General features: G+C 33.1%; 7 protein-coding genes and 1 non-coding gene across 8 annotated transcripts; 4 read left to right on the forward strand and 4 right to left on the reverse strand.

The window, feature by feature from the left end:
• Positions 1-150: 150 nt before the first annotated feature.
• RPN13 (proteasome regulatory particle lid subunit RPN13) lies at positions 151-651 on the forward strand (the record flags this gene model as incomplete). Its single annotated transcript, XM_003672347.1, has 1 exon — positions 151-651. The coding sequence occupies one exon, from the start codon at positions 151-153 to the stop codon at positions 649-651; it is 501 nt and encodes a 166-aa protein (XP_003672395.1).
• A 306-nt stretch (positions 652-957) lies between these two features.
• On the reverse strand, positions 958-2,061 carry URA4 (dihydroorotase; the record flags this gene model as incomplete). The annotated part of the gene is made up of 1 exon (XM_003672348.1): positions 958-2,061. One exon carries the CDS (start codon positions 2,059-2,061, stop codon positions 958-960), a length of 1,104 nt encoding a protein of 367 aa, XP_003672396.1.
• A 1,524-nt stretch (positions 2,062-3,585) lies between these two features.
• NDAI0Jtrna2L lies at positions 3,586-3,669 on the forward strand. The gene has a single exon. It is a non-coding gene; the product is annotated as a tRNA-Leu (tRNA).
• Positions 3,670-4,298: 629 nt separating this feature from the next.
• On the reverse strand, positions 4,299-8,657 carry NDAI0J02620 (RNA helicase; the record flags this gene model as incomplete). Its single annotated transcript, XM_003672349.1, has 1 exon — positions 4,299-8,657. The coding sequence occupies one exon, from the start codon at positions 8,655-8,657 to the stop codon at positions 4,299-4,301; it is 4,359 nt and encodes a 1,452-aa protein (XP_003672397.1).
• A 341-nt stretch (positions 8,658-8,998) lies between these two features.
• CDC73 (Cdc73p) lies at positions 8,999-10,141 on the forward strand (the record flags this gene model as incomplete). Its single annotated transcript, XM_003672350.1, has 1 exon — positions 8,999-10,141. One exon carries the CDS (start codon positions 8,999-9,001, stop codon positions 10,139-10,141), a length of 1,143 nt encoding a protein of 380 aa, XP_003672398.1.
• A 178-nt stretch (positions 10,142-10,319) lies between these two features.
• VPS36 (ESCRT-II subunit protein VPS36) lies at positions 10,320-12,041 on the reverse strand (the record flags this gene model as incomplete). Its single annotated transcript, XM_003672351.1, has 1 exon — positions 10,320-12,041. One exon carries the CDS (start codon positions 12,039-12,041, stop codon positions 10,320-10,322), a length of 1,722 nt encoding a protein of 573 aa, XP_003672399.1.
• Positions 12,042-14,074: 2,033 nt separating this feature from the next.
• PUN1 (Pun1p) lies at positions 14,075-14,875 on the forward strand (the record flags this gene model as incomplete). The annotated part of the gene is made up of 1 exon (XM_003672352.1): positions 14,075-14,875. One exon carries the CDS (start codon positions 14,075-14,077, stop codon positions 14,873-14,875), a length of 801 nt encoding a protein of 266 aa, XP_003672400.1.
• Positions 14,876-15,096: 221 nt separating this feature from the next.
• Positions 15,097-17,169, reverse strand: INA1 (Ina1p; the record flags this gene model as incomplete). Its single annotated transcript, XM_003672353.1, has 1 exon — positions 15,097-17,169. The coding sequence occupies one exon, from the start codon at positions 17,167-17,169 to the stop codon at positions 15,097-15,099; it is 2,073 nt and encodes a 690-aa protein (XP_003672401.1).
• Between the last annotated feature and the right edge of the window lie 261 nt (positions 17,170-17,430).

Consider the following 17,430-nt stretch of genomic DNA (forward strand, 5'->3'; position numbering starts at 1 on the left):
AACTTGAGATTTAAATTATTTGGTGGCGAAACTTAACTTACACATTATTAAAGTACAAGTATGGGGTTGATCGTTTTATCAACCTCGAGATTTGATCAATAAACAATAAAGAGAGTCTTACAACACTGAGATTCTTGAAGTATATACAAGATGCCAGCAACAAAAGTTACCAATTTGACATTTAGAGCAGGTGTAGCAAAGTACGACGAGGACACTAAAATATGTACACCATTACCTGTACAAGGGCAAATCTCGATCAAGAAAGCCGGTGGCGATGGTGAAGATGAAGAAGATGAAGAAGATGAAATGTCGCTGTATGAGCTAATATGGAAACCAATGGAAAAAGTTGTCGGAGATAATGTAGAGTATTGTCAGGAATTAAATTTGATGTTGATTCCTGATGATACACAATGGGTCTCAGTGAAGTCATGTAAAAATGGGAGGGTATTTGCTTTGGTTTATTCTTCGAATCAAAAATATTTCTTTTGGTTACAAGAGAAGAATGCTACTAATTTGTCATTGAATGAATTAAGTGAGAAAGATAAGTGCATTTTCAAGAATTTGGCTTCCATCTTAAGTACAGAAGGAGGTGATGAACAAGAAGAGGTAAAAGATGAGAAAAAAGAAGACATAGCCATGATTGACGCTTAATCTTAGACATTCATGTATATTTCTCTAATTGTAAGAGCCTGTAATAACATACAGATAATGGTAGCAGTGACTATTCATATTTATCAGTGGTTACTTATTTGAGATATTGCTATACCAACAGAAGAAGGTATAATAAATTTGAACATAAAGCAGATACTATGTACCATGTTAATATAGGAATAATTAAAAATACTGTATAATCGCCACTACTAAATACTTCAAAAAATCATATAAAGTTTGTACGAATAATTTGGATTTGGGGTTCAAACCAACCTTTCTTTTATCGACCAAGGGAATACCCCAAAACTACGTCGATTGAAACTTAACAGACCACTTCAAAGTATCGCCAGCTTTGAATGGTACGACGATCGTGCCTTTTTCATCAGTAATCTCCTCAGGCACTTTAATCTCTTTTCTATAAATAATTGTGTCCTTTTTAGACTTAATATCAGTTTCTTTCACATTATAAAATCTAAGACCGAACGTGGATACAAAATCTTTTAATTTATCAAGTGCATTAAATTCTTCAAAGACTTGAGCTAAATATGGTATAACAAGCGATTGGGTGAAGACCCCAGCACAAACACCAACATGCCTTGCCTTGTTCATTAACGGGTGGGGCGCAGAATCTGATCCAAAGAAAAAATATGGCTTACCTGAGATCGCAGCCTTTATTAATGCTCTTTTATCATTTGGAAGTTTGGCAACCGGCTTGCAGAAATTAATTGGGTTTCCTGCCCAGTCATCAATAGTTAAGTACAAATGATGAACAGTTAAAGTAGCTGCTACCTTTACTTCTGAGATATCTTTAATATCCTTATTTATTTCTATAATGGTATTAATAGCTGCCTCTGTGGTGCAATGCTCAAGAATTATCTTTAATTTGGGAAAATCATTATGTAGTTTCTTTAACGCAGGTAAAAACTTTTCCTCTGCATTCAAGAGATGGATGTCTTCAGTTTCACCAGTATCATTTTTATTAGCCATTGAGGGTTTTTCGCCATGTATATTCAAAACCAATCCTTCAGCTTCCATAGCTTTGAATATCGGATAAAAGGCACTGAAATCATTAGGATCAACTCCACTAGCAGAATTAGTTGTGACACCTGCCGGATAACATTTAACACCAGAAATAGCATTCAACTTTGCCGCCTTATGTATCAACTCGGGAGTCAAATCCTTAGATAAATAGAAACTCATTAAAAATGTAGTATCAGGTGAAATGGCTTGTAATGTTTCCTTATATTTGATGACACGATCTAATGTAGTAATGGGTGGTTGTAGGTTCGGCATAATATATGCAAGAGATATCCCACCTTGCTTAATTGTTGGAACTACTAACTCACACATAGCTCCCTCCCTGACATGAACATGCATATCACAGGTTATACCTAAATTATATTCTTCCATTTCTTTGTTTAGTTTCCTTAGCAGAATCTTAGTTGGTTATATTGAATTCAGCGTCTTCAGTATCTGAAAAGTATCCTTTATCATTATTGAGTACAGAACCATGAATTTCGAATAGGTCTTCTCTTTATATAATCTTGATTATATTTTTTATCGAAAAGTTGTAGTCTAACTACTCCATTGAATAATCCTCTGACTCTACTTCCCATCTTATTATTTTTCATTCGGAGATCTCCGAAATTAACACTAAATTACAGTTTGAATATTGAAGTCCTAAGTACGTACGTACTTCAGAAATCTAAGGGAAACAGGTATTTTTACAAAGATGATGGTCCAACATATGGCAAAGTGTTTATTTGGTCGAAGAAACTGTTCTTTATAATTGACTACCTATCCACTGCTCTTCTTCTTCGTCTACATTCAGACGACATATTGTAAACTACATGTTGTAAACTACATATTTTCTTAACATAACAAAAACAATATCGCCCACGATGCAAGTACTGTAACGTTATTAGAGGTAGTTATTGTTTTTTTCTCTATCCTCTTTTGCATATAATTATAAACATATATAATTGTTAATGACATAGTATTTGGGTCTCGTAAAGATCATCTTACTCGATATTCATACGTTTCTAAAACGTATTTATTATCGAGGATTCTAGTATACAATTTTATTGCTCATGTTGTTTTATTCTACTTCATTAGTTTCCCTTACTGGGTAAGTTCTTATATTGTAATTGGGTGTGCATCAATCATGTTTCAAGTTAGGTCGTGTTTCCCATTCAAATTATGTAATTCTTTGTAAGATGTGTTGAGAGAGATAAAAAGACGCTTAGACGTAGAAGGTTCCGAGTTATGTTTAGATTCTAAGTGGCAGAAAGGTGAAAGTATTGAGCCTTAAGCGGAACAGTTGAACAGAGAGTTATAGACTAATACGCAGAAGCAATGAAGTTTCAGATAAGTTATATATGGTGCACAGTATTGATGGAAACACATCATCGTAGAGATAGAAATATCTGATGGCTTGCAACGGATTACTGTGCCCCATGATATTTATTATAGAAACCTGTCTTAACGCAAAATATGATTTCAAGGGATGATATTTACTTTAAGGAGATACATCAAGGGGTCGAGATGTAGATTGGAGAAATAACACTATTCGAGAAACATATAAAAAGGAGGACAGTTTATATAATTTATATATCACTTCCTTTCTGTTTTATTATTATTATTATTATTATTGTTATATAGTTCATACATAGAAAAACAACAAGCTTTTACAAGTAAAACAACTGCATACTCAGCAATCTTCTACTAATATGCTATGTCTTCTAATAACAACACTGACGCTAACACCCAAAATGGCGTCACTGACGCTTCTTTGAGTTCAGCTCAAAAAGATGTAACGCATGTATACCGAGATGCAATGGCAGTTGAAATCTGGTTATTAATATCAAATAGCGGGTTAATTGAGTCTAACCTAGAGTCATAAATTCATAATACCAGAAAAACCTTCAAGAAATAGGAGGGTTGGCCGAGTGGTCTAAGGCGGCAGACTTAAGATCTGTTGGACGGTTGTCCGCGCGAGTTCGAACCTCGCATCCTTCATTACTTTTTTGTCTTTTTTTGTGAAATCTAAGATTTGTAACATAATAGGAATTATACCGTGACACAAAGTGTTACAAATTGATAGTGTTTTTATTACTTGATTATTTTCTTATTTTAACATATTTAAAAGAAGACGAACTTTTAGATACATCCTCTAAAAGTTCCTCTTGTTATATATGCATGAATTATTCATTCCATTGCTCTCGACCGGCTCTGCCGCCACGTCTCGTACACTAATAACCCGTAGGAAAACTTTTCATCTCTTTTCTTTTCATCTCTTTCTTCTAATGTTTCTCTATGAATAATATTTTATTCTGTCTCTCATGCTTTATCCACTTATGTAATACAATGCCTCTGTCCTCCTTCATCTCAAAACCGAAGCATCCCCAATTGTGTGTCGTTTCTTATTTTCGGTCATAAAAATATATCACAAGATTAGAAGCGTAACGATAATACCACGAAGTTTTAAAGCACCAAGATAAAATCCTAACCAAATATATTAAATTACAGTGAAATTTCAAGTTTAAATTCCGGCCTCACTGCCCTCGCAAGCTCCAAGGTAGTATCTTTTTTAAGGTCGTTTTTTTAAAAGAAATACTATCTTGTATATTAATCTATAAATACTCTATCTATTCTATACAAACAATTCTTTCAACAATTTTCAAAACATCAATCGTCTCTTTAGTTGAGCCAGCATCGAAAGATTTTTCAACGTATCTGGGATTTTCCAAAATCGCTTTAATTGCATTGTCTAACAAGGTCCTTAATTCTTTTATCAGAACACCATTCTTACACCAAGTTCTGATAGGGAGCCAATTATCAACTACAATACCAGGAGAATGTATTTCTCCATCAACGTCATAAGTTATAGGTCCACCAAATAGCAATAATGACAGAGTCGAAGTTGGTGTAATATCTCTTAAATATAGCTTAGTGGTCATATGGGATGAATTGAACACTATAAATGGTGTCCTCAAAATCGGATTCTTGCTATATTTTTTCAAAGCTGGTTCGGCAGAATCTGTTAAAAATTGAACATCTTCAGAATTCACCGTATTGGAATTAAACATTACTGAAGAAGGATGAATAAAAGTCCTTGTAGCTGGAAGGGGCAACATTTCAGATGAAACTTCTAGTTTCTCTTTTTCCTGGCTTTCACTCATTTCGTTCAACTTATCTTGATATTCTTCACTTCTAATCCAATATTTAATCGATCTAGCTTCTGGATCCTTTTCGATAGCACCTGAACTTGTTGCTAAATATTTAGCTTCAGGTAATTGAACTCGAGCTACGTTAGGATAGAAGGCACCCGTCAGAATCGATGTCAAAATGCTTATATTATTTTCATTTCTATTCAAATTACTTGATGAACCGACTTTGTAATTCCACGGTAAGAACCCAACATCTTTCAGAATTGATGTATACTGGGTAATAGACGACAATATCTCTGAAACCTTATTATATGATAAGAAGTGACCTCTTAAAAACTTACCTCGTTCGTTTCTGTCAGTTAATTTCAAATATTGACAGATAATTTCTGCTGTTGCAAGTAAGTCACCACGATTTTCATAGGTTGATAACAAATGTTTGATTCTATCACGATTTTCCATCCCACCGATAAAAGGTGAAGAGCCAACGCTTAAAATTGAAACAAGCAATATACCGATATCACAACAACCAAAAATAATTGAATAAATCAGTAATTTTCCATGCTTGCTATCCATAACCGGCAATAAGCTAATAAATTTACCCAACTCGGATAAAGATTTGTCAAACGTGTTCAATAAACCAACTGTAGTCAACATCCTTTCTGCTTTATCTAGGGCATTCAATGGAGGAGGATCTAATCCACTGGCCAGAAATTGTTTTACATTTCTAATCCCCATAGCTTTTACAGATAAATAAAGTGATTCTAGAGCTACACGTTTAATTTCCGGAGCGGGCATAGAAATCATAGTTTCTTCGTACAGTTGCTTTGAGTATAATTTAAAAGATAACCCATTTCTTACTCTACCGGCACGACCTCGACGCTGCTTCGACTCAGCTTTGGAAATAAAGGATTCTATCAATTTTGTAGTATTCTCTCTTGGATTGTAATACGTAGTCTTTGCGCGACCTGTATCGATTGTGGCCACACAGTCATCGATTGTAATAGATGTCTCAGCAATATTAGTAGATACCACGATTTTCCTCTTTGAGTTGTATCTTTTGAAAACACGTTTCTGGTCGTCCGGTGTTAATGCAGAATGTAAAGGCAACACAACAAAGTTATTAGCAACATCTAAGGGTCTGATTAAATCACAACACTTGTTTATTTCAGCAACACCAGGTAAAAATATGATAATAGACCCATCGTTATCTTCTCTAGTTAATTTTCGATCGACATAAATAACTGTCTGAGCTAATAAATCATAATTGATTTTACCCTCTCTAAAAAATTTTGAATTTGCTCCCGGTTTCAGATATAAATCATCAGTTCCGCTATCACTCATTTCATCTTCATATGACGATAACTTCTCTCTTTTAATTTTAAAGTCCAATTCTTCCAAGATATCATCAAGGAAATAATCTTTAATAGGAAAGGTTCTCCCTTCTATGTGACATGTCCCTAATTTTGGAAAGAATCTTTTGAACAGATCAACATTAACAGTAGCACTCATTAAGACAATCTTCAACCCAGGGACCTTATTCAATAAATTTTTCAATAAAGTAACAACCAAATCTGTGTCAATTGATCTTTCATGAACTTCATCAATTACTACAATACAATTTTTCAATAAAGTTTTGTCACTTTGTAAAATACGTACTAAAACACCTGTAGTCATGAATTTAATCCTTGTATTTTTGTTAGTTTTATTCATCCCTCTAATAACATACCCGACTTCGTCACCGCATGAGACACAACGTTCATCAGAAACACGATCGGCCAATCCGATTGCCGAAATTCTTCTTGGTTGGGTACAAATAATACTAGTATCCTTAAAATCTCCCAAATCTTTCTGTAAATGATCTAGCAAGAATTGGACCACTTGTGTTGATTTCCCAGACCCTGTTTCACCAGTAATCAATACTACATCATTCCTGAAAACTAGATCAATAATTATATTTTGCATTTGCCAAGCCGGCAGTGCAGATCTCACCTTTATCATATTCTTGTAGTCCTGACTTTGGATTCTATTATCGTACGCCGTTTTTATCTCTTCAACCTGGTCCTTAGTTCTGGAATACTTGTTTTTGTTATTATTTGATTTATCGTTATTAGTTTTATTAGATGACTGTTCACGAGTATGGTTACTGTGATTTTTAGCTGACTCCAATAACTCAGTGTCAGAAATAAGCGGCCCAGGATTGTCTATGATGGCTTCCAAGTTTTCTTGCAACCACTCATAAATGTGGAAAATCAACATGTCACCTAGTAGATTGGTATCATAAACATATCCAAGTAATTTAACCAATATCTGTTTCTTGATATAATTCGGTAATTTATAGTTCTTATCAAAAGTTGAAATAATAATACCCGGAATAGTACTTGGATAATTTTCTGTTCTATAAACTTTCAATTTCAATTTTGATTTCTCTAGTAGCTTGATTGTATAACAGTTATTTGGTTCAAGAATTTCTATAATATTCCCGTAGATACTTTCAAGACTTTCTACTTCTTGATTCCATAACTCAACTGATTCTTGTTCGTTCACTATGATACTATCTTTGTTTTGCTTTAGTTTAGGGAAGAGATCTTCTGTAAGGATACCAGCAGCGATATTTTCTTTCATTTCAGCTGAGTCTAATGCAAATAACGCTTCTTCTTCAGACACACCACTTTCAGTCAACCTTTCAATTATCATTCGTTTAGCTAACGGCAAAGAAGATATTGTTACTTTATTCTTAGAATCTTCTAGCCTTTTATGAAAGAAAGGTGGTAAATCATCTTCTGGTAAATTGAGTAGTAAGAATGATAAGGGGTCCTTGTAACACATTGCCTCTTCAACATGAGCGGGTCTGAATTTCAACTTTATAAGTTTTTCCTTCAGTATTTTTCTTTCATGATCCAGACTTTTTGAAATTATACTTTTCTCTTCCTGAACTCTTTTACTGTTCCAATCAATGCTTATTTTGATGGAGTTTTCCATTAACTGCCTCGACTTTTCATCAAGGTCAACAAATATTGCCCTTTCCCATGCTTTCCTAGGAAATCTAACCAGAGACCGTTTCTGAGGTTTATGCTCATGATGACCCTTTGTCACCTTATTCGTTTTTTGACTACTATGTTTCTTATTCTCTGTGTGGTCCGTGGATAAATTTGAGATAACAATTGGTGCATTTTGAATCTTTTCAGCTTGTTGTAATCTGGCGTCACGTTCTTTATCCTTTTGGGCTTTCAGTTTCCTTTCTTCTACAACAGTCTTGAATGGATCTATGTCAAATAGCTTATTACATTTCTTAGGATCATCCTTTAGTAATTCCTTTCTAAAATCAACAAGAGAATACCATATATTCCTATGGTTTGGAGGTAGCATCATTTGTAAATTTGTATTGTATGCAATTCTAAACAATGCCACTGTGGCAGCGATATGTCTTGCCTCGACGGGAGTTTCTTGGGGTGTAACAATTGATTTATCAAGAGTTGGATCATTCATCTTTAAATCTATAGTTTCCTTTGTCTTGGGATCTGTATATGATATAATTGGTATAGCAACAAAACCTTTAGAACCGATTTTTTTCATATCATAATTGATCTTATTCCACTTGCGTTTCTGACAATTTTCATGTAATAGAGTATGTGGTAACTTACCGGTCCAATTAGTTTCTGATGTCACTTTTGCTCTGTTGGCCTTGAATGCAGGATCATCGTTTCTTTGACCGCGTTTGGGTTTCTTATCCTTGGTTTCTGGAACTGGAGCTGGGGAAGATGCCTTCGACTTCGACTTCTTGTCTTTACTATCCTTTGGAGCAGGACTAGAGCTCTTTTTGTTGTTCTTTTTCGCCATTTTAATGATTGGCACACTAGAGATATCTTAGATATCTTGAAAAAAAGCTAACTCTGTGTTCAGTTGATTATGTGTGATTTGTTTTCATGTAATATCATGAATCAACTTCTTAAGTTTGATATCATAGTATGTTTCTATATTGAAAAATTATTCTAATATTGTTACCGAAGCGAAACTTTATACGTAATTTTTCACTTTCACAGTTAACAGACTGAACAGCATATCAAGACAGTTAAAACAAGTTGCAGTTGGGCTATTATTATCCTAGAAGGGATCCAGTGAAGAAGGCTATCAGTATTTGTTGATAATTTTAACTATATTTGAAAAGGAGAAAAAAAAGGATGTCAAGTGCTACCGTTTTGGTTCGAGTAAGAGACCATTTGAAGAATAAAGATAAGTTTACCCTATTGAATAATGGAGATATTACAACTGAGGACATCAGAGAAGCAAGCAAGATTTCGTTCAATGACAGTGACGATATATTTTCCCTTGAAGAGTCCACTGAATTTGGTGGAGAAACACCATTGAAAGTGATTATTCATTGTTGGTTACATATGGATTCTTCAGCAGCTGATTATTTAGCAGATTGTGAAAAGAGACAATTACCAAACATTTCATTTTTACAGAGAAATGATTTAATAAATTGGTTGTCTGGGAAGTCTGATAGTTCTCAATATTTGGAAACAGAAGAAACTAAGACAAAAACTGCCATAACAGATGATAAATCAGTTGGTGAAACAACGACGACAAAATTGCCAGATAGAAAGGATATGATTGATGATCCTGTGTTGATTGAAACTTTAAAACATGAAAGACCACTATTAGATCAGAATTCATCTCTTCGTGGTTCCAAACCAATTAATTTTGGCTATCTAATCAAAGATGCAGAATTGAAATTAGTTCAAACTATTAAAAATTCATTAAAAGGTTCTAAACATAATAAAGCTGGACATGTCACCAAAGCTAGTTCATCCTTAAGGAAACAAAGGGTTGTACATAAGGATCCTATTATATTAATTCCATCTGCTGCATCTTCCATTTTCTCTGTGAGTAATATTAAACAATTTTTACAAGATTCGAAATATGTTAATCCTAGAGATTTATCAATTTCAATGAATAGTGCTAATGACATTGTTACAGTGGAAAAGAAATTTGATACATTAGCGAAGCCTTTAAGGTTCTTAATTGTAAATAATACAAGGATGTTTACTAAGGCAGAAAATTGGGATAGACTTGTTGCAGTGTTTACAACGGGTCATACGTGGCAATTCAATAATTATCAATGGAATACACCACAAGAATTATTCCAACATTGTAAAGGGTATTATTTCCATTTTACTGGGGATGCAGTGCCTCAACATGTCCAACAATGGAATGTGGAAAAAATTGAATTAGATAAAAATAAAAGATTTAAAGATATTGAAGTTGTACGTTATTTCTGGAATAGCTTAGAAAAGGAATTAATCGCACGAGGATATCGTTAATAGTCTTTTATACTTTTCTCTACCCATACTACGAACAAATATAACACTTCTAAATAGAAGAAATAATAATATAAATAGAAAATAAAATGTATTATTAATTGTCTCTTAGTGGAGAAATAAAAAATTCTATAATGTTATTCTATATGTTATTATCATTTTTGGGGAATAATATTCATATTTATATTTTCCAATAAATATTTCCGTAGTAATGAATTCCGCTAATTTGTTCATCGATTAATAAGTCACCTTCATTGACACAGTTTTGTAATGTTTCTGTAATGACCCCCATTGTCCAAGCGTTGGCTGTAGTATCTGTGCTGGTATTAGTGTTATTGACACTATTTGTGTTATTATTAATCAAGTTTGTTAAACCCAATAAATCACATCCTGGATTATCAGTTAGAATTCTCAATATTTCTTCTTTTAAATAATCGAAGGAATTTGAAGTAGAAAGACATAAAACTCTTTTATTAATTGTTGTTAATTTTAGTTCATTTAAACCTAATTTCCCAAATCTTTGGCAAGCTTCCTTCATTTCTAATGGTGATATTAATCCAATCCCAATCCTCATTGATTTATTATACATTGCATAAAGGTCTACTAATGTAATTATAATGTGTTTGCTTTTGCTTGAGTTTTTACTGCTGGGATTTCTTGAAGTGGTGAATTCCGATATTGCAAAATCATAAATTTCTCTGGCAATTTCATCTAAGAATAAATCCTTATTATAAAATTTATCTCTATCAATAATTAATGAAGGGATTGCAGGAAGAGATTTTTGATTATTCTCTGAAATGTTTTTATTTCGATATAATCTTTCAATTTTAGTTGCTAAATTCATCAAACTATTTAAATCGGATAATGCATTATTAAATAAGATATTATTATTCAACAATTGATTTTCTCTTGACTTTTCCAAACTTGTTATACCGATTTTTTTCAAATTCGTCTCTAAAAATGGTAATTCGTTATCGATATCATTATCCCCCTTTACTTTGATACCATTTATTGAAGCCAAATTTTGGTTGAAAATTTGTTTCCTCTTATTGTCATTCGAATTGGTTGTATCGATGTTATTAATTTTAAAATTCCTTAATGCCTTTTCACTTGCTTCAAAGAATAATAACCCATCTGATTTCCTGAAACTCAATTGAACAAATTCCACATTTAGAGCCTCTGTGTTTTTGTTAATATCTTCATCAGAATTGGAATGTTTCTCTAATTTTAATTGTAATCTTGAATCTTCCAATGATTTGAATTTTTTATTTGCTTTCAGTCGTATCTTTGAAGAATTCGACAATCTTGTTCCACAAATCTCACAAATACCGATTTGTGGATGATTAATAAATGTACAAGCAGGACAAACATTCTCGTTTTTCTTTGAGTTTTCCTTAGTATTAAAAACCTGGGACGATATATTAATGGAGGATTTAATCATTTGGAAATCAGGGGTAATACCACAGTTCTCACAAGTAGGTATTTCAGAAGATAAATCTTTATAGATAGATTCATTTGTTACCATACAGAATGGACATACCCAAGTTGTGCTTGTAATTTCTTCTAAGTTTGTCATGGTATCATCTTGTGCTGTATTATCATTATTATTATTGTTCTTAGTGATAAATATAATCATCTTGGCAGATCTTCTTAAGAAACTTGAGGAGTAATCAATTTTTTTAATATCATCTAATTCTAAAGATAGGGATAATTTAGTTGGAGATAGATCATCTATGTATATGATTCTTTGAGATGTTAAATATATTCTACCTGATTGTCTATTTGTTATTTTCAATTTACCATGATATAAACCAACTGATTGATCCATTAAGATGTCCTTTTCATTTTCTCTTAAGATTGGTTGACCAGATGATGTGGTTGTCATAAATTTCCAACATTGCATTATCTATGTTACTTTTTATTCTGATAAGGGTAGTTAAATGTTTCTTGAAGGAATGTGTAAAAGTGAAGGGAGTATCAGCACACGGTAATATCGTTATATCGAAGTTGAATTCAAAAATGAAATTGTCATTTACTTTCACTTAGAGGTGAATCCAATATGCAACGTTTTTCTTATGCTACTTCTTGATTTTGGTTGGTTAGTGTGTGTTTTTTTTCTGTAATACCGAAAGGTCTCTTATGTTCTTGTTTTACTTTAATCACTTCGCTAATAAAAGAAAACAGTTGTTACTTGATGTAAGTTTCGACTATATAAAAGGGCTGAAAGTTGAACTGGATTTAGAGGTATTTCAGTTAGTTATTTTATATCTCTTTATTAGTTGTTATTTATACTATATAAAGAGAGCAACCCGAATCATACATTCGTAAGAGTCCTATATTCACCCTCTCTGCCTTTAAGAAGTTTAGATTTTGATCTATTATCCAACCCATATTTTACAATCACCATTACGAAAAAGCATTTACAGTAAAATATATAGATGAAAATAGAGTATTAAAAGCAGTAGTGCTGTATTACCGGTTAGGCGTCACATAACATGTAACTTGCAATAATATATATATTATAAATGCGTTACATAAGATACGATTTTGTGTAAGAATATGAGTTATTATAAAAGATATAATTGAACAATGTTAAAGTCTCGATTCTGGGGATGCAGTCGTTGCCTTATCTTTTCGATTTGTCATAGTTGAGTAAACTACAGTGGTGGTTACAGCACGTTAGTAGGCCTCTACCAAGATCCTATATATATTACAGCTTCATAGTATTTTATGTTGTGAATATTTTCCACGGTCTCACAGACTGAGCAAAAAGGTTAAGTATCTGCATTGCGAAGAGTAACCCAAAGATTTGCTCGTTTCTCTTTGGGCAAAAATGGAATACTTATGTTTGGCAACTTTTCACGGCCTATTATATTTTTGGGGTGTATATAAACTAAGTCAATAAGATATTCGACTAGATATAAATGATGCTACAGAGTTCCCATATGAATGGGCCCCTTCAGTTGGCTCTATTTAGTCTATAGACTATGTAACCCTCGTCATTAAATTAATGTAAATAGATTTAGTAATGCTACACACACACACACATATATATATATATATAATAGACCGTACTCTTGAGTTAATATCTACTTCTTTTTCTTTCTTGTCAAGCCCAGCCAGACCTCGTCAGCATCGAAACATAGCATAGCCTATTGCACTTCAAGAATCAACCATGTACTGGTAGACTGAACCCTGTATAAGGTGCTCTCTCTCTCTCTCTCTTTCTCTCTTGGAATTGTAGCGAAACCCCACAGAAATTTTATTTAAAAATTGCCGCCCAGCCCATTGAAATTATCTCCCAATTAGCCTGGTCTGTTACCCTCCCTCGTTTCTCTCTATTTCTCACACACTCGCCAGCTAAGCCAAGGTAAGCCAGGTTAAGCCCAGCGAAACTAAGCCCAACTGAGCCAAGGGCCAAATCACCTCAACGCAAACCAAGCCTTCCTACTCCTCTCCCCTCCCCTCCCCTTCCCTCCCGCTTCTACCACCCAGACACAGAGTGATACAGCGGTAACTCCTGTAAAGTGGGCTGGGTGAAGCAGGCGGAGGAATCTACTTATCTACCAACTACCGTGCTCTACTTGACACATCCCAAAATACATACCCACGTACATTCCTCAATCAGTCGTCGAACAATTTAAACTGCGACAGCAACTTTGCCAATTATAGAAGTCATCCCAAACAATTCTTCAATCTTAACAGGAACCGAGCCTGGTCCCAGCTTACATATATATATATATATATATATTTATATATACCGACCATTAATCATAGTTTATATAAAATTATATACCATCTTTACTCACAGTAGTTTATCAATATCTTTATGTATTCTGGCTGCTACTACTACAGACAGCTTCATTTTATTTATCTTAATCAGATTTGACGATTGTCGACACAATTGATACCTGTTGGCAAAATTTACGATACGATATGGCAAACGGTATCAAATTATTTCTAACTGCTTTCCTAAGTTTTTCAGCCCTTATATTAGCCATCATAGCATGTGCTGGTTCTACTAAAAATTATTATCCAATTAATTCAATCTACGTCGCACAATTAGACCTAACTAACTTAAATATAGAATCAGTACTACCGACACTATCTTCAACGTCAACATCAACCGTATTCCCATCATACATAACTATCGGACTATGGTCATATTGTACATTAACATCAAACAAAACTTTCATATCATGTACATCACCAAGCGGTATTCAAAACTTTAATTTGAGAAATTTATTATATGATAACATTCAAGATAATCAAGTATTAACAATAATAGATTCCATATCTTCCATAATATTACCATCCAATTTACAAGATAAAATAAAATATTATAACAGCCTCGTCAAATGTATGTTCATCACTTTATTGATAGGTATAATTACATCATTCTTGGCTCTTTTCTTCGCTTTGGTTAGATGGTTTATTCATTTGACCGTGTTGAATTTGTTAGCTATATGTTTCTCCATCTTATCATTCTTATCCTTATTGATCTCAGCGGGGACAAGTATGGGGACATACCTTTATATTAGGAGATTATTAAATGATGATGATTCATTAGGGGTAAAGTTATATTTGGGAAGAGTATATTTGGGTATAATATGGGGCGCTGTCGTTGCTTCATTATTGGATTTGATCGTTTGGTCTTTTGTAAGATCAAGGAGAAGACAAAATATTAATAATATCTATGTTAATAACGTCGAGACGAAACCTTTAATTTATTCATAAAAACAAAACTATAACATTCTTATACATACATATATGATAATTTTTTTTTTTAGCATCTACATCTACTTTATTTTATTTTTTTTTTCTTGAATATCTTTCATGTTATTATTATTAGTAATGTTATTAAAAGCTTTAAACTTAGTAGTAGTCTTTATAAATTATTATTATTATTATTATTAAAAAATTGTCTATATACAAATGATTGATTACCATGATGATGATTACTTTTCGAAGTTCTTTTCGATAACGCCTTCTACATTACGTTCACTAACTTTGGATGAACTACTACCAGTATCAACATTTATACCTTCCTCCAAGTCACCACTACCAACATTTTGAACAACTGTACCATTCTCCTTCCTAACCATCCAAGTAGCATATATAATAATTTGTAAAGTTAAGAAAATAATACAAAACCCGGCCCATGTTAACCCACAATATGCAGAACCAGTAGTAAAAATAACATCATATTTATCCTTCTTAGTACCACGTTTAATGATACCAATCATGGCACTAACAATAGTACTACCTAACCCAACAAACAAAGAATCCCACATAAATGTCAAAATTAAACAATACCATAATTTCATAGAAATAGCACGTTTACTGAAAGCCATAAACAAAAGGAATCCCATCGTGAAAAACAAACTAATAATAGCAATCAAATTCATTGCTAATGTGGCCTTAATTGCTGGAACATATTCATGTTGTTTGTTTTGTAATGAACCATCTAAATGTAAATCCCATTTACCAATATTTAAAGCATCCATATATGGTTTAAAATCAGAAATTAATAAACTATCATAAATAATTTGTCTGAAATCTAAATTTTGGACAGTATGAGATTTAGTACATGATGTTAATTCACCCGCTAAATTTACATGACATAAAGTGAAAATGGAAAGACGGAATTTAACTGGGACATTTAAGTAACCTAAGATTGATGGTGTGATTTCTTCTAAATATTCTTGACTGACTTCTCCTGACGAATTGGCATCTGTTAATACGGTCATTAAAGGTAAGAATGTTGCCGTGTTATTTTTAGCCCATGATGTAATATCTAATAAGGAACTTAATGTTGAGGTAGCGTTGGAGGAGGATTTCATTAAATTTAATAAATCTGGAACATATTGTAATGATGAAATATCCTGTATTAATAATCCACTTAGATCTGTTAAGGTACTCACTGTCTTTGTATCATTATAACTTGAGCTTAATAATTCATCTAAGACAACTAATTGAGCTGTAGATGATGATGCATCTGACGATGATGAAGATAATTCTTCCACCGACGATAAAACTAATGTCTTGTTGGAAGCATTGTTGACAATAGTGGATAATGAGGTCAATGCAGTTTTAGCAGATTGGGAGGTGGTAATGTTATCAGCAATCATTTCTTCTAATGTTGATAGAGTAGTATTAGCAGAATTAGAAACATTGAAAAGTAATTCTTCAGCTTCAAGACTAGATGACATTGAAGTTGGAACTAAACTTCCAAGAGAAGTGAATGTAGTAGCTAAGGCATTATCATTATCACTATTAATGGCAGTCTGGAGTGAATTAAATAATGTATCGGCTAAAGAGGAAGGAATAGTAGCATTCATTAGAGCAACTAATGCAGAGAAAGTTGCTGTAATATTATTTGAAGCAGAGAATAATGAAAATGCTGGGACTAATTGAGCCTTTTCTGCAACAGTCATGTTATTTAGCGTTATTAATGATTCAACACTACTTGTTGCATTTGCTGAATCAGCCAATAATTGGAAGACTGTTGTTTCCAAGCTAGCTGTAGCGGCCAGTTCCGTTAGTGATGTATTTGCTGACATGGATCCCATTAATGAGTTGAATCCATCTAATGTTTGTGAAACGTTTTTAGAGTTAGACAATAATTCAATTATTCCTTCAATTTCCAGAGTGGTAGAATTACTACTAGACAAAGCTAATGGTGCTAAATTAAGTATGGAGCTGACAGTTTCTGTAGTATTTTCTGCAGCAGACAGTAGAGTAAGTAATGGTTTCAAAGCTGGAGTAGTAGAAAGAGCCTTTAATGGATCGAAAATATCAGTAACCGTGACATTTGGTGCAGCTAATGCAGAACCAAGAATTGCAAGTACTGGACCGAATTGTGGTGCAACTTTAGTGACATTAATCTTAGAAATGTCAGCTTCACCTATATAAATATTAGTTAGAGGTTTGTAATCTGAACTGGAACCAGCAGTCGCTATGATAACCAAAAGGAATGTTGTCAATGAAAACAGACATGACGACAGCAGTATTATCTTCTTATTCAGCATTATTATATGTGTTATTGATGATGACAATTGATTGCTTGATTAATGCAATTTTAACTTGCTATTAATTTCTGGAAATATCTTTGCGGGTACGACTGCTTACTTAAAGAGAGTCAAGATAACATCATCAACGAGATGCGAACGATTATGTTATCTTATATAAAACTAAATTAAATAAGTGCCATCTCATTTTGAAAATATGTGTTCTTGTTGAGTTTTCTCGAATGATCTACGTACGTGTTTGCAGTAACTAAAAATTATAGA

The sequence above is a fragment of the Naumovozyma dairenensis genome, chromosome 10, assembly GCF_000227115.2.
Source record: "Naumovozyma dairenensis CBS 421 chromosome 10, complete genome".
Lineage (NCBI taxonomy): Eukaryota > Fungi > Ascomycota > Saccharomycetes > Saccharomycetales > Saccharomycetaceae > Naumovozyma > Naumovozyma dairenensis.